The sequence below is a fragment of the Condylura cristata genome, unplaced genomic scaffold (genome assembly GCF_000260355.1).
Source record: "Condylura cristata isolate star-nosed mole 26May11 unplaced genomic scaffold, ConCri1.0 scaffold00034, whole genome shotgun sequence".
Classification (NCBI taxonomy): Eukaryota; Metazoa; Chordata; class Mammalia; order Eulipotyphla; family Talpidae; genus Condylura; species Condylura cristata.
In genome coordinates, this window is record NW_004567135.1 from 12,180,786 (window position 1) to 12,193,392 (window position 12,607).

General features: G+C 47.5%; 1 protein-coding gene across 1 annotated transcript; it reads right to left on the minus strand.

Annotated features, from left to right (window-relative positions):
• Window positions 1-5,215: 5,215 nt before the first annotated feature.
• FGF23 (fibroblast growth factor 23) lies at window positions 5,216-12,313 on the minus strand. Its single transcript, XM_004692551.1, has 3 exons — window positions 12,118-12,313; window positions 6,809-6,912; window positions 5,216-5,701 (listed from the first exon to the last, which is right to left on the minus strand). The coding sequence occupies exons 1-3, from the start codon at window positions 12,311-12,313 to the stop codon at window positions 5,216-5,218; spliced, it is 786 nt and encodes a 261-aa protein (XP_004692608.1).
• Between the last annotated feature and the right edge of the window lie 294 nt (window positions 12,314-12,607).

Consider the following 12,607-nt stretch of genomic DNA (forward strand, 5'->3'; position numbering starts at 1 on the left):
TATAAGAACTGAATATATAGCAGTGAACCAAAAATAACATGGTCCCCATTTCTCATGGAGCCTGTATTCAGTCAGGGAAGACAGATAAATATATGTCATGTCAGGGGGTCAGTGCGATTGGGAAAAGTGAAGCAGGATAGGGGAATCCAGACTGGAAGAGGAACACCGCTTCAGTTCGGGCAAACGGGAGAACTTAGAGCTATCCCAGAGCAAGGAAGGAATTCAGTGGCTGTGTGGATCCCTGAGACCAGCCACTCAGATGCGGAGTAGAGAGCTCAGAAGCCCGAGGAGACGCCCTACTGTGCATCTTTCCCCCATGCAAGCGGTGATGGAAGAACATAGGAGAGGACTCTCAGCCAATTGTGTGGGGGAGAGTTGTGACCAAACTCCTACAGGGCCATCGTTGATGGCTGAAGTCTGGTGGGGTTGGCAGTAACAGGAAAGGCTTGTTATTAAGAGAAGTGCTTCCCAGTTCGAAGCCTGGCTCGTGGTCATTTTATGGTGAGCAGGTCTCTTCATATTCCTGAGTCCCATGACCTGACATTAGGTGCAGAACACTTACAATAATGTGTGTGCATGCAGATAGCCTCTCAGCTTGCTTTATCAAACCTGCAGAAAACTTGTACGGATTATACAGGGAACTCCAGTGCATCCTTCACCCAGAGGTGCACACTGCTGCTGATGGTTTACCCCATTCGCTCTGTCATTTGTTCTCTGTCTTCCGACACCTGCCCCACCCTCTCTTTCCTTCATTGTCCCCCTCTTTTTTTCCTCTCATCTCCTATACTAAGCCATAGGAGAACGAAACCCCAGGAAACTGGGTATTAACACCATCTGAGCTGTAACTCACATGCGCGCTTCAATTTGGTCCATTTATCCATTTGTGTTCCTTATGGCTCTTTTCCTTCCCAGTCCAACACCCAACCCAGGACCACACGTTACCTTAGTTGTCCTGCCACTTTTTTGTCCTTTAATCTGGAATTGGCCTTCAGTCTTTCTTGGCTTTGTTAGCAAAAACATCATTTTCACACTATGCACGCCACAACGGCGGTGCCCTTGTGAGTCTTGTCGGGAGGTATGTGCTATTATTGTGCCATCTCCCTCCACATGAACTTGCAGTTCAGCTGGTTCCTTATGAACATTTTGCCCACTCTTGTAGACCCTGTTGGCTGTTTTCTAACTTTATTTACTGGTTGGTATTGTACATCAAGGAGGAACGTTTCTTTTTCTCCTACAGTATAAACTCAGTGGTTCTCTTCAACGTCTTTGAGTCCATTTCCATCAGTATTTACACTGACTATTCCCGTTTGTCCCGTAGGAACGCCTTCAAGCTGCCATTTTGTCCTGCTGACGTAGCCCATCATTCTGTGAACACTGGTTTGTTTTCTGGCTTCATGTGATGCTCCAGACTCATTCTTCTGCCCAGCTCCAATCCCAGGAAACAGTTACTTCTCCCAAGAACCCTGGGTTCTGCTAGTGGGAGTGGCATTTAGAAACTGAGATTTGGGGGCCAGGTATGCTGATTGCTAATCTATTGTCTTCATTTATTCTACTGAAGATCACTTGGATGATCTTTTAGTTGGGGGCTATTATGAGAAAGCTGTTATGAAATTTTTCCCCACAGGTCTTTGTGGCCCTAAGCTTTTATTTTTCCAAAGGTACTATCTAGGAGTACAATTGAGAGGCCTGGATAGGTGCGGTGTGTGCTTAGTATTCCTGGAATTTGTCAGATCTTCCTCTGGGGTGGTTGTGTCATTTTATGCTCACAAAGTGAGAGTTCTGGGTGCTCCCCATACTTAACAACATTCAATGATATCAGTTTTTAATTTGAGCAATTCTGGTGGGTATGTAATTGTATCTTACAGTGGTTTTAAGTTTTTATTTCCTTGTTAACTAATTGTGTGGGACCATTAGTTCTGGTGGGTCTTATATTTATTGGGTCTATATCTTCCTTTGTAGACCTTTTTATAAATTGTGTTTTTTTTTCTTATTGAATTTGAGTTCTTTCTGTGTATATGTTTCCTTTTCAGCTTTTTTCATGTATGAGTATAAACACACACACATACTTTTGTATATTTATAAATGTATTTCTGTCTGAATTTGTTAATAAAATGTTATTCTTACTAGTGCTTTTATGAGAAATTGATTTCATAATTTCTTCATAAGACTGCTTGCCATTTTTTTTTTTCTTTTCCCTGGTCCCTTATGCTCCTACTATGAGTGAAGCTGTCCAGTTCTTTTCTTTTTCTTCTGGCTTATTTCACTGAGCATGATTCCTTCCAGCTCCATCCATGCTGCTGCAAAAGGCATGTGCTTATCTTTTTGATTGCTGAGTAATATTCCCTTGTGTATATGTGCCACATCTTTTAATCCAGTCCAGATGTTTAGGATTTTTATGATGTCTTTAGTGAGTCTGTCCACCCTGCCTTAGTTAAATCTCTAATATGTGTCCGGAATCACTCCCAGTGCCATAGCAGGTGATCTATTGAGCCTTTCCCTGTGCATGTGTGGCCCAGCTGTGTGTGAAAGCTGCCCAGAGTGCTCACACCAGTGTCTGCATCCCTCCTTTACATGACTTCTTCCTCTTTTTCCCTGCCCCATGGAGTCTAGCTGCTTTCTTGGCTCAGGGAGATTGCCAAGCTGCCCATCAAGTTCTATGGCAGAAAGATAAAGTGTGTACAGAGGGGTGGAAAATTGTCATAAGATCTTTGCTTCCTGTGTCTGTGTAGTGGTCAGATAGAGAGTAAAGCAAGAATTCTGGGGACACTGACGTCAGATGGAGAAGACATGTGGACTCACTGCCTCCGTGTCCTGCTGTTCAGGCTCTAGGGGGTGATATTGAGTGTGTGAAGATCTGGCGTTTGGCTTCCTGGAAATGGATATGTTGTGCCTGTGCATATTTTTTCAAATAATAAGGTGCTCTTTATAAAGGGAGCAATTTAGAGCCAGAGTGATCAGCAATTCAATATTTATGAACATTTTTCTTGTTTTCAAGAATATCTGGTCATCAAAATTGCCATGTCCACTCACAAATGGACGAAATTTTGAATACTTTAAAAATCTGATATTCTGGGCCCTCCCTGGTGGCACAATGGGTTAAAGCACAGCACCACAAAGCTAGCCACAGCCTCTTCAGCATGAGTTCAATTCCCAGTCAGGGAGGTGACCCACATGGCACAGCAGACTTCTGTTTCATCTGCTGCTCCCCTCAGCAGTGTACTTCCTCAGTCCACCTGTTCTACTCCCCACTCTGTCTCTGGTGAATCATCTCACCACCCCTGCACCTCTGGCCTATACCCCAGTTCTGTAGGCACGAATAAATAAATCTTAAAAAAGAATCTGATATTCTCTTTCAATCTTGTCTTATCTAGGTTTTTCTCTCCCATCATCCCATTTATTCTTGTCTTCTGACATACTTTTGCAATTGTAATACAGAGAGGGAAAACTCACAGGAGCTGAGATAAACTTTATTTTTCTTTTAAATAGAAGAAAGAAGGCAAAGTTACATTTTTATAAATATATATAAATATAGAGTGATAGGCAAAACCTTCCAAATAAATAAATAAATACTGCCACATGCTGAGGGTCATAGGAAATGGGGGGTGGGGGGAGGGGAAGATACCTTAGATCAGTCGAAGAGAAAACCTGATAAATGGTACTAAGCTTGGAGATGACAACTTATTTTCCACTGAAGTTCTTTTCCATGTAGTTCTCAGTATGGGGGACCTTCTCAATGCTTTTATGCAGTGAACATCTCCACGGGGAAATGAAAACTATCAGGAACATGTCTGCCATACACTGCTATATATAATAATTACACAGAGTTTTAGTATTTCAGCACAGGAGCTGGCCCCTCAAGTGTATCTGGAAACCATCAGGGGCAACAGTAACCCAATGCTTCTCTCAGAAGTGAAAAGAAGGACCAGGAAGATTGGGTAGGTGGTATCGATGGGAAAACTGGAACTTGAAGAAGCTGTTTACATCTGCTGTGGTGGTTTAATCAGCGCTTTGAAGGGAAGAGGGGGAAATGGGACGCCTCATAGGAGAGGCTAAGCCACAGGGTGAGGGAAGGAGGGCCCAGCGTCCACGCCCCTGTCAGGTACTCAGCTATTAGGCCACTAGGGGAGGTTTTGTTTTCCTCAAGTAGCATCTGGACTCTTGAGTCTGAAAACTATCTTCATTGACTGCCTCCCAAATTCCCACGTGCATCCAGACCCAGACACGTCAGCCTCAGAGTGCTGCAGGTGTTGCAGGTGACCCTGTGGCACTGGAGTGGGCAGGGAGATGAAAGGCAGTGGCACCTGCTCTCTGCCCCCCTAGGTACTGGAGCCACCCCCAACCTGAGCCCTGAGACACCAGGACACGATTTTCCTGTGCCCAGTTTCCCTGCCCTGTATTTATAGAAGAGCCTATAGAATAATTTATAGAAGTAGCCTTCTTAATGCACCCAGAATGGTGCGTTACTCAACTTGGCAGCAGAGATTTCATTAAATGCCTTCTAGGAGAGTTTGAACTTGTTTCCATTTTGAAAAATAAAGCCTAGCAGGGTGGAGCCAATACCAAATGCTCAGGTCCAATTCACTAAGTCAAAGAGGCAGGCTGTGCCAGGACCAAGGGGGCCCCAGGGGGTACCGGGCCCCCCAACTCTGGCTGTGTAGTGGGAGTGGGCAGGCAGGAGGCGTCGTGCAGGGAGAGTGTTTAGTCCCATTTCCATTCTCCAGGGCAGTTTAGTTGCATTTTGACCCACCACGGACCCTTTTGGACACCTCTCCAGTGACGCTAGAGGAGGACCAGTTCAGCTATTGCTGGCCAAGGTCAAGGTTGCAAGCTCAAATGCCAACCTCAAATGCCAGGTGGAGAACAGAAACCCAAGGAGGCGTGAAGAAGCTGCTGGCATTGACTCCTTAATCGTGGGCGCAGTGAACCACCAAAGCTTTGCTTCAAATGCTGAGCTGATGAAGAGAGGCGCGGGGAAGAATAAGAGAGTCCAGGGCCCCACAACCCTCTCTGGTGAGGGGAGATTTCTAGGTTACCCATGGGGTTTCGTGATTCACCCTCACCCACAGGTGAAGCTGGGAACGCACTAGGCCTCAAAGGCAGATTCTCAGGGGACCTCCTGGGAAGGGGAATGGGAGTAGGGAGAAGCTAATTCCATACATCGGCCCCACCCGCCCCTTCTGTGAAGCCTAAAAGACATGCGGCTCTCAAAGCGAGTTTAGTCTGGGGAAAGATTAGTTAAAAAGGGCCCCTTCCTGGTCTGCCTACTCAAACTTGGGAAGGGACGGCAGCGCTCCGCGCCCATCCCGCCCACATGCGTGTTGACCCTGTTGCCTCTGACTACCCCTAAGGGGTCACTGGCCACCAGGCTGTTATCCTCGGCGCTCGGGAGCTCCTGGGAGCAGGAGGCCGGCGCGGGGGTCATCCGGGGCCGGGGCTTGAGCACATTCAGCGGGTCCAGGTCTGAGTTGTCCTCAGCGCTGCGGGTGTGGCGCCGAGGCCTGGGCGTATTGAAGTGCAGAAGGGGGATCTCGTTCTTCCGAGACAGGAACTGGGAGTAGGGTGGAGGGTTGGTGCCGGGCAGATAGGCCCTTTTGGGCCGGCCCAGGCTGACCAGGAAGTGGAGCTGCGGGGAGTGGTAGACGTCATAGCCGTTTTCCAGCCTGCGCTGGCGGAACCTGCAGCTCTCCGGGCTGAAGAGATGCTGAAAGAGCAAACGCTGGTGAGGCCGAGAGTCTGGGCCCTGGCCCCACCCCTGCCCACGGGCTCGGTGCCTACGGGCCCCGGTACCCACGGGCCCCTGACTCGCTCCCACACCAGGCAGGCAGAGCCATAGCTCTCCTGGGGCCTGCTTTCTGGAGGGAGGCTACTTTAGAGCTGTCCACCATGTTCCTGTCTCTTTGTCTATACAAAGCAGGTGGGAAGGCGTGTGTATGGTCAAATACAAACCAGGGTGCTGGCACCAGGGATGTACATAACCGGAAACTAGGGGCAAGGACTTGTGTGAGAGACCCCCTAGAGGTGAGCCTGCCCCTGCTCAGTGCCAGATTTCACCCGGTGCCTTCTTGGGCCTTCACACCTCATTTCGCTTCACCCTCAGAAGCCAAGGTGAGGATATTATAGATGACTAGCTGCGTGGCTGCCAGCAGTTACTAACGTTGATTGCCCATTTGTTTGACAGATATAATTCTGCTCTGGGCCGGATGCTCTTATAGTGCTGGGCTAGAGTCGTAAGCAAAAGTCGTTGCTCTCATGGAATTCCTACTGGGTCTTTCTGGTGGTGAGACGCTCCTAAGAGAAGCAGTTCTTTATTTCACTGTTTCTCAAAGCCTTTGGATTATGTCTGCCACTATAGTGACTCCTCAATCTGGAGGACTCACCTTCACAGAGAATTATAGATCTTTCTAAAGGGACCCCCACAATGGCCCATCTGCTTCTCTTTTCAGGGAGAGGCAAGTGAGTTTAGGGAAGTAGGAGGGTTAGCCCAAGGTCAAGGTCAAGAAGGTGTGACTGCAGAATTATAAAGAGAACCATGGCTTCCTGCCCTTTCTCAGGATGACACCATGAGGGGACCCGCAAACCGGGCGCTGTGCTAGACACAAAAGTGGGTCCCAGCAGGCAAGCCTAAGCTCCAGAAGCCGACCGCCTGGGTTTGAACCCCTGCTGTGTCAACCTGAGCTTCTAATGTTTGGACTAAGTCAAGCACTGAGTGGAAACATTCCAAGTTCCATGGAGTCGTTAAGCTGTAATTCTCTGATGGGTCAATGAAACTCATCGCTTGCCGGGGTGCCCCGCACAGCAAGGAACTCACAGATCCGAAAATGTGGCCCCTGAAGTCCATGCAGAGGTACCTTCTGCTCATCACGCCCGTGATCACCACAAAGCCGGGATCCTCCGATCGGATCATCAGGGCACCTGTGTGGATAATCCTCCAGGTCACACACCGGCCAGGCATCCGGTTCCCACTTCCACGTCCCCTTAAACACCAGCCTTCATGGAAGCACCTTTGATTTGCAGGGGAATGGTGACTTCCGTGCCCCTCCCCTTGTCTGCATTTATTCAGTCTCGTTTCTTCTGACGGTCCCGTGTCCCCCTCCCTGGGCTTCGTGCCTGAGGGACATGCTCTGAGCTCCCCAGGGTGCTTGTGTGCTGGGCTGTCCTACAGATTAGCCGTCTGCCTGCCCAGTGCCTCTTTGGGGGTGGCATTCTCCCAAATCTTCTGCTTTTATGATTTTAAAATCTGCTAGGCTGCCTTTTGAGGATCCAGCTGGTATACAGAGCCTGAGAGTCTCCATCCAGCAGTGTGGTAGTCTATGATGTATTGGCCAGTGCCCATTATCAGTCAAGGATGATCTTAGAGCTGACCTTCCTCTCCCTTCTCGGCTTGCTGATGCCACTGAACATCAAGGTCAGATTCAGAAGTCACCTGAGTCTGCTAATCTTCCTCATCAGAACGAACTGACCCTTCGACTCAGCTCCCCCAGCGCCTCAGCTCCCCAGCTGCTGCTCTCCTGCAGCATGAATTGCATCTATCTGGCCTTACCAAGCCTATGTCGTAGCATTTCCCTAGAACAAGCTACTCAGGAGCAGAGGTTTATCTCTGCAGGTCGAATAGATCCCAGGGAGGCACTGAATTTTCTTTTTGGGTTCTTCTTGCGGGCCTTTGTCCTTTACTCATGGGTGGTGTCTCCTTGAGGTCAAGTCCCTCATGATCTTCCAATGCTCCCTCTCATAATCTAGTTTCTAGCAGGGCACTGAACCTCACTCATACTCCCTATGCCTTAAATAATTCATAAGAGCTCTCAGTGTGACTCCTGTGATGTCTTCATGGGAACCTGCAATTTTCACCATTGGTTAATCAATGACTAGTTACCTAAACTAAAACTTTCTGTTTCATGATAAGAGTATACAATTCCGCAAGACTTCTGCCCACATGCTGTTTAATTATCTATCAGTTTCTGTGAAGACTCTTGAAGGCTTTTGGGGCCACTTCCACCAGCCAACCACAGAATGTATCAACATGTATCTTGTTTGGTCTCACAGCCCACAGGAAGGTAGCCTAGGCAGAAGCTTGCACCCCTCTTCTATAAGTGCTCAGTATCTGTCCTAGAGAATGGGGAGCATGGTGAGGTGGTCTACAGCTCAACTAGGCTCTACAAAGACTTCTGAGGAGCAAAGCAGCCAATACTCAGATGCTACCTAGATACCTCAGATGCTGAGTGGCATGGCTAGGGGGATGAGGATGGGAAGGCAAATGGAGGAAAAAAGAGGATAAGAGAAAAGGCAATTTGCTTCAAAGTTTGGCTAAGTTAGCCCTAATGGAAGCTTCTAGAAGGGAGTGGGGTATGGGAAGTGGAGAAGATATTAAGTTACTCCATAATGGGTCTGGCTATCTTGCTCAGACAAGTGGCTACTTTTGTGGTAAGCCCTGGGAGAAAAAGAAGGAATCTATAAGAAAACTTCTGCCCTGGTGAACTTTCCGTGTAGTTAGGAAAACATCACACTTAGCGACTACTATTGAGTTGTTGTCCTTTATGTTCTTTATGCATTTTAAATTCTCTAAACAAGGGTTACATCATTGCAATTGCTCCCATTAACATTGGGGATAGCACCAATTTTTACTTAAGTGATAAGAAAACTAAGAAAATTCAAACGCAGAGCTTAACTTGCCTCCAACAGAAATCATTCCAAACTCGAAAAGACAACAGCAAACCCCATCGCCCCTGAGTAGGTCGGAGAAAGGACACTACCAGGAAACAAGGGTCTTGGGTTCAGGCCCCAAGGATGCCACCTGCCAGCTTTGTAACTGCATGGCAGTATGTGGGACAGAAGTTCCTGCTCCCAGCTCCTGTCCCTACAGAAAACAGCCTGCAGAGGAGCTGGGAGCAACTGCCAGGAGGACACACCCACTGCAGCAAGCCCACAGGAGCCAAAGCGGAAGTCGAGAAAACGTGAGAGGCAGATTGTCTCTTCACTCTGCACAGATCTGGGGGTAGCGCTGGGCAGAAGGAAGGAACGTGTTCCTGGCTGCCGAGCCACAACCTGTGGGAAGCAGGCAGGCTCAGGAGACAAGTCCTTCTGTAACTGAGGGTGTCTGTGCCTTCACCCTGGAGAAGTCTGGGGTTGGGGTTCAAGGTGTCCTCAAGGTCCTTTACTCCCTCTGAAACCAAGAGCCAGTTATCCAAGGCCGTTACCCTTTATTTTCTCATGTACAGTACAAGCACATCATTTGGCCATCTTGGGCTGCCATTAGATAATATATATTTTTTAAAGATTTATTTATTTATTCATATAGAACTGGGGTAAAGGCCAGAGATGCGGAGGGTGAGAGGACTCACCAGAGACAGGGGGGATGCAGAACAGGCAGATCACAAAGCACACTGCTGAGGGGAGCAGCAGGCGGGTCAGGAGAGGTCTGCTGCGCCATGTGGTCACCTCTGGGGCAGGCGGGAATCGAACTCATGCGGAAGTGGCTTTAGCTTCTCAGTGCTGTGCTTTAACAGGCTGCGCCACCAGGGAGGACCCTAGATAATATTTTTATCCCCTACAAACACTTTCTAAATGCCACTTCACTTCTACCTTGGCCTTAAAAGTAGAAAGTGATCCATCTATTCTGTTCTCCTAAGCAGCAGAGAGTAAATAAGATGATAGCTATAAAGTGCTACCGCTCCTCAAAGGAAAGAGAATATTTTTGAAGGATAATGCCTCTGACCTCAGCGCTGAGCTCCAAGGAAGCATCTGGGGTGCTGCTGTCAACACCATCTCCAACAAGCCAAGAAACACTGGGTGCTTGCCTATGAGTCAAGAATTTACTAAAGCATATAGTGACCCGGATTCCATCACAAAGGTGCAATAGTTACAAGGCAGAAAGAATCCACCTGTCCCAGCTGTGTGCGGGCTCAGCCCTGTCACGATTCTCTCCATAGCTGCACTATCTACCTCTTTTCTTTCTGCTAAGTTTTTTAGCCTACGTGTGTAAATTTGTGTGTGTGTATACACAGTCACTCATTCAAAGGCTGACTAAACTGAGTCTGTATTATTTCCAGAGGCACAATGATTAGCTAGTGTCTACACCTGACCAAACTAAACTAACCTCACATTTCTATTAAAAAAAAAAAATCCCAGCTAAAATTAGTTTAATTCATGTTCCTGCTTTCTAGTTATTTAAATTCGTTCCAGCTAGTTATTCAGTGCCTCCTCAGCTGGTGAGCATTTGAGGGGAAAGTCTTTCAATTCCCATTGCTGGCTTGATGTGAATTCTACTCTTATTCCATTCACATCTCTAAGAGCCTGGGAGCAGGATCGGGGGAGGTTCCTTTCAGTGAAGGGACTCCATGATTCTAAGCAACTTTTATAAGCATTTTCTGTTTGTATGCAGCTCTTTCCATCTATGGGAGTCAAAATAATTTACCATACTTCACCATCTGGCACTTAAAATCACTTACCATCTTCAGTAAAATTAAGGGTGGGTCTTCCAGGAGAGTGATTACCTAAGAGCTTAAAAGTGAGGCAGGAGAGGAGAGCAGGGATGAAAGACTGTGAGGTGCTTGATGGGCTGTGTCTTCTGCTGTGCCAGCCCCCAGCTTAGTGCTGAGGTCAGGGGGCCCCCTAACACCTGATTTGCGAATCAGCTACCTTGTAGATTGTTATCCACACATTGAATAGAATGAGAACCTCTGTGGTTGCCTCAAGTGTGTTTAGATTTATTTTATTTCTGCCATGAGACTCAAATTTGACTTCAAGATGTTGACTCCTGAATCCTGCCAACATGTGAAGTCAAACTTGAGTCTAAGAGTTTTGACTATTTGGACCCTTCTCTTCCTCCTGAGCTCTCACATCACCCTCCACTGTCCCTGGGAAATTTCTCAACTGCTGACTTTGCATGTCACTTTTCTTACTACCAGGTGAAAGGACCTTGGGTTCCTAGCAGTGAGAAGGCTTTGCAAATAGCAAGCCTACAGCAAAAGATTGCCACATTCACTGTGGTGATGGCACATGGGTGAGTTGGTGGTAGGAAGTCCACAGGGATTGCAACTGAGATGAAAAATGCACAAAATGAAGAAAGATGTAAAAATAAATAAATATATTAAAAAAAAAAGATTGCTGCATCCATTAAAACAACACAGGGCAGATCATTCTTCCTAAAAGAGTTTTCTTTGATTAAACAGACTGCAATTACTCTTTCTTTGATTTGATCTCTATCAAATCTGTTGGCATTTTCTTGTATCTTTGGGGTAATTTTACATATTATTCTAAAATAGAAGATCTGGTCTTTTCTCATATCTGCCTCGCATCGTACTGCCTCTTATATAGTCCATGCAAAGGGGCCCTACTGGCTCATAGTTCACTGATCGACTCTTGTGAATTGTGCATCAACTTTGCACAAACCTGATCTTTTAAAAACACCTCAATTATGTCATATTGCCAATGTGTTCCTAACGAGTTCCCCAAGAAAGAATTACCGACTCACAGCAAAATGGGTACCTCGAAGTTCCCAGGAAAGGTGTTGAATGGATGGTGCACGGATGGGTAGGTAGGTGGTGGTTGAATGGATGAGTGCATGGAAGGACTGTGCACTTGGCCAGAATCATCAAGACCACCTACCTGGAAAGTCAGCCTGAGACTATGTTTTTCCTGAGAACTTTCATAAGACCATAGCACTAGAAACTCAATGTAGAAAGAGACCCTGAGGTCATTATTCAATATACGCACACACACACACACACACACACACATGCATGGATCTTCTTTACAAACTTCAAGGCTAACTCAGTCCGGAATCATGAGCTAAAACATTGTCTGTTGACCTGTCTGGTTTCTTTTCCCTTCGCCCCCTTGCTGTTTTTTCTACACATTTTTTGGACTTTGAATAGGGCAAAGAGAAATTGGTTATTTTGGGAAGAGGGTTGTTAGTGAAGACAAATTACTCATATTGGAGAAACCGGTAGACACTGGTTAGAGCGGCAGCAGAAGCTTCTCACAGTTAACACACATGCACAGGGATTTGAGAAGAAGCTAGGAGGCTGACTGTCCCCTGTTGCACTTCAAGTCCTCCCTGAGTCCTTTGAGGTGGACTCCCCCTTCTTCCCATCGGGTGAGACCAGATGGGGCCCTACTCACTGTAGATGGTCTGCTGGGGTGTGCCATCCACACGGCCATCTTGGTGGATCTGCAGGTGGTAGCTGTTCCTCTCTGTGGCGGTGTACAGGTGGGTCAGGTCTCCGGTGCTGGAGCCCAGCAGCGGAGAAGCATTGGGATAGGCTCTGGCTGCACAGCACAGGAGGCAGACCAGGAGCCCCAGGCGGGCCCCCCACATCATGGCTCTCTGAGTGGCTGGCACTGAGCTTGAAACCTGACACTGCCTCCCAGACTTGGGCTGTTTCACTTCTTCCTTTGCCGCCGGTGTCTGGCGGGAGGCTCCCAGGCTGGATTCCCTCCTTTATCCCTCAGGCTTTTAAAGAGTAGCTCGTGACATCAAACAGGAAAAACTCCACTGTCCACATCCTCTGTGTAATCAGCCCATTAGAAGAGAGTGCAGAGACCGCCGAGGCTTACGGAAGGCGTGTTGGTCACACACACACACACGCGCACACACACACACCCCTTAATT

Coding starts and splice junctions, on each gene's coding strand:
- FGF23 (XM_004692551.1), bottom strand. CDS start 12,313: ATGTGGGGGGCCCGCCTGGGGCTCCTGGTCTGCCTCCTGTGCTGTGCA. Junction 6,913..12,117: donor ACCCCAGCAGACCATCTACA/GTGAGTAGGGCC, acceptor TTATCCACACAG/GTGCCCTGATGATCCGATCG. Junction 5,702..6,808: donor GGGGCCACATTTTCGGATCT/GTGAGTTCCTTG, acceptor TTGCTCTTTCAG/CATCTCTTCAGCCCGGAGAG.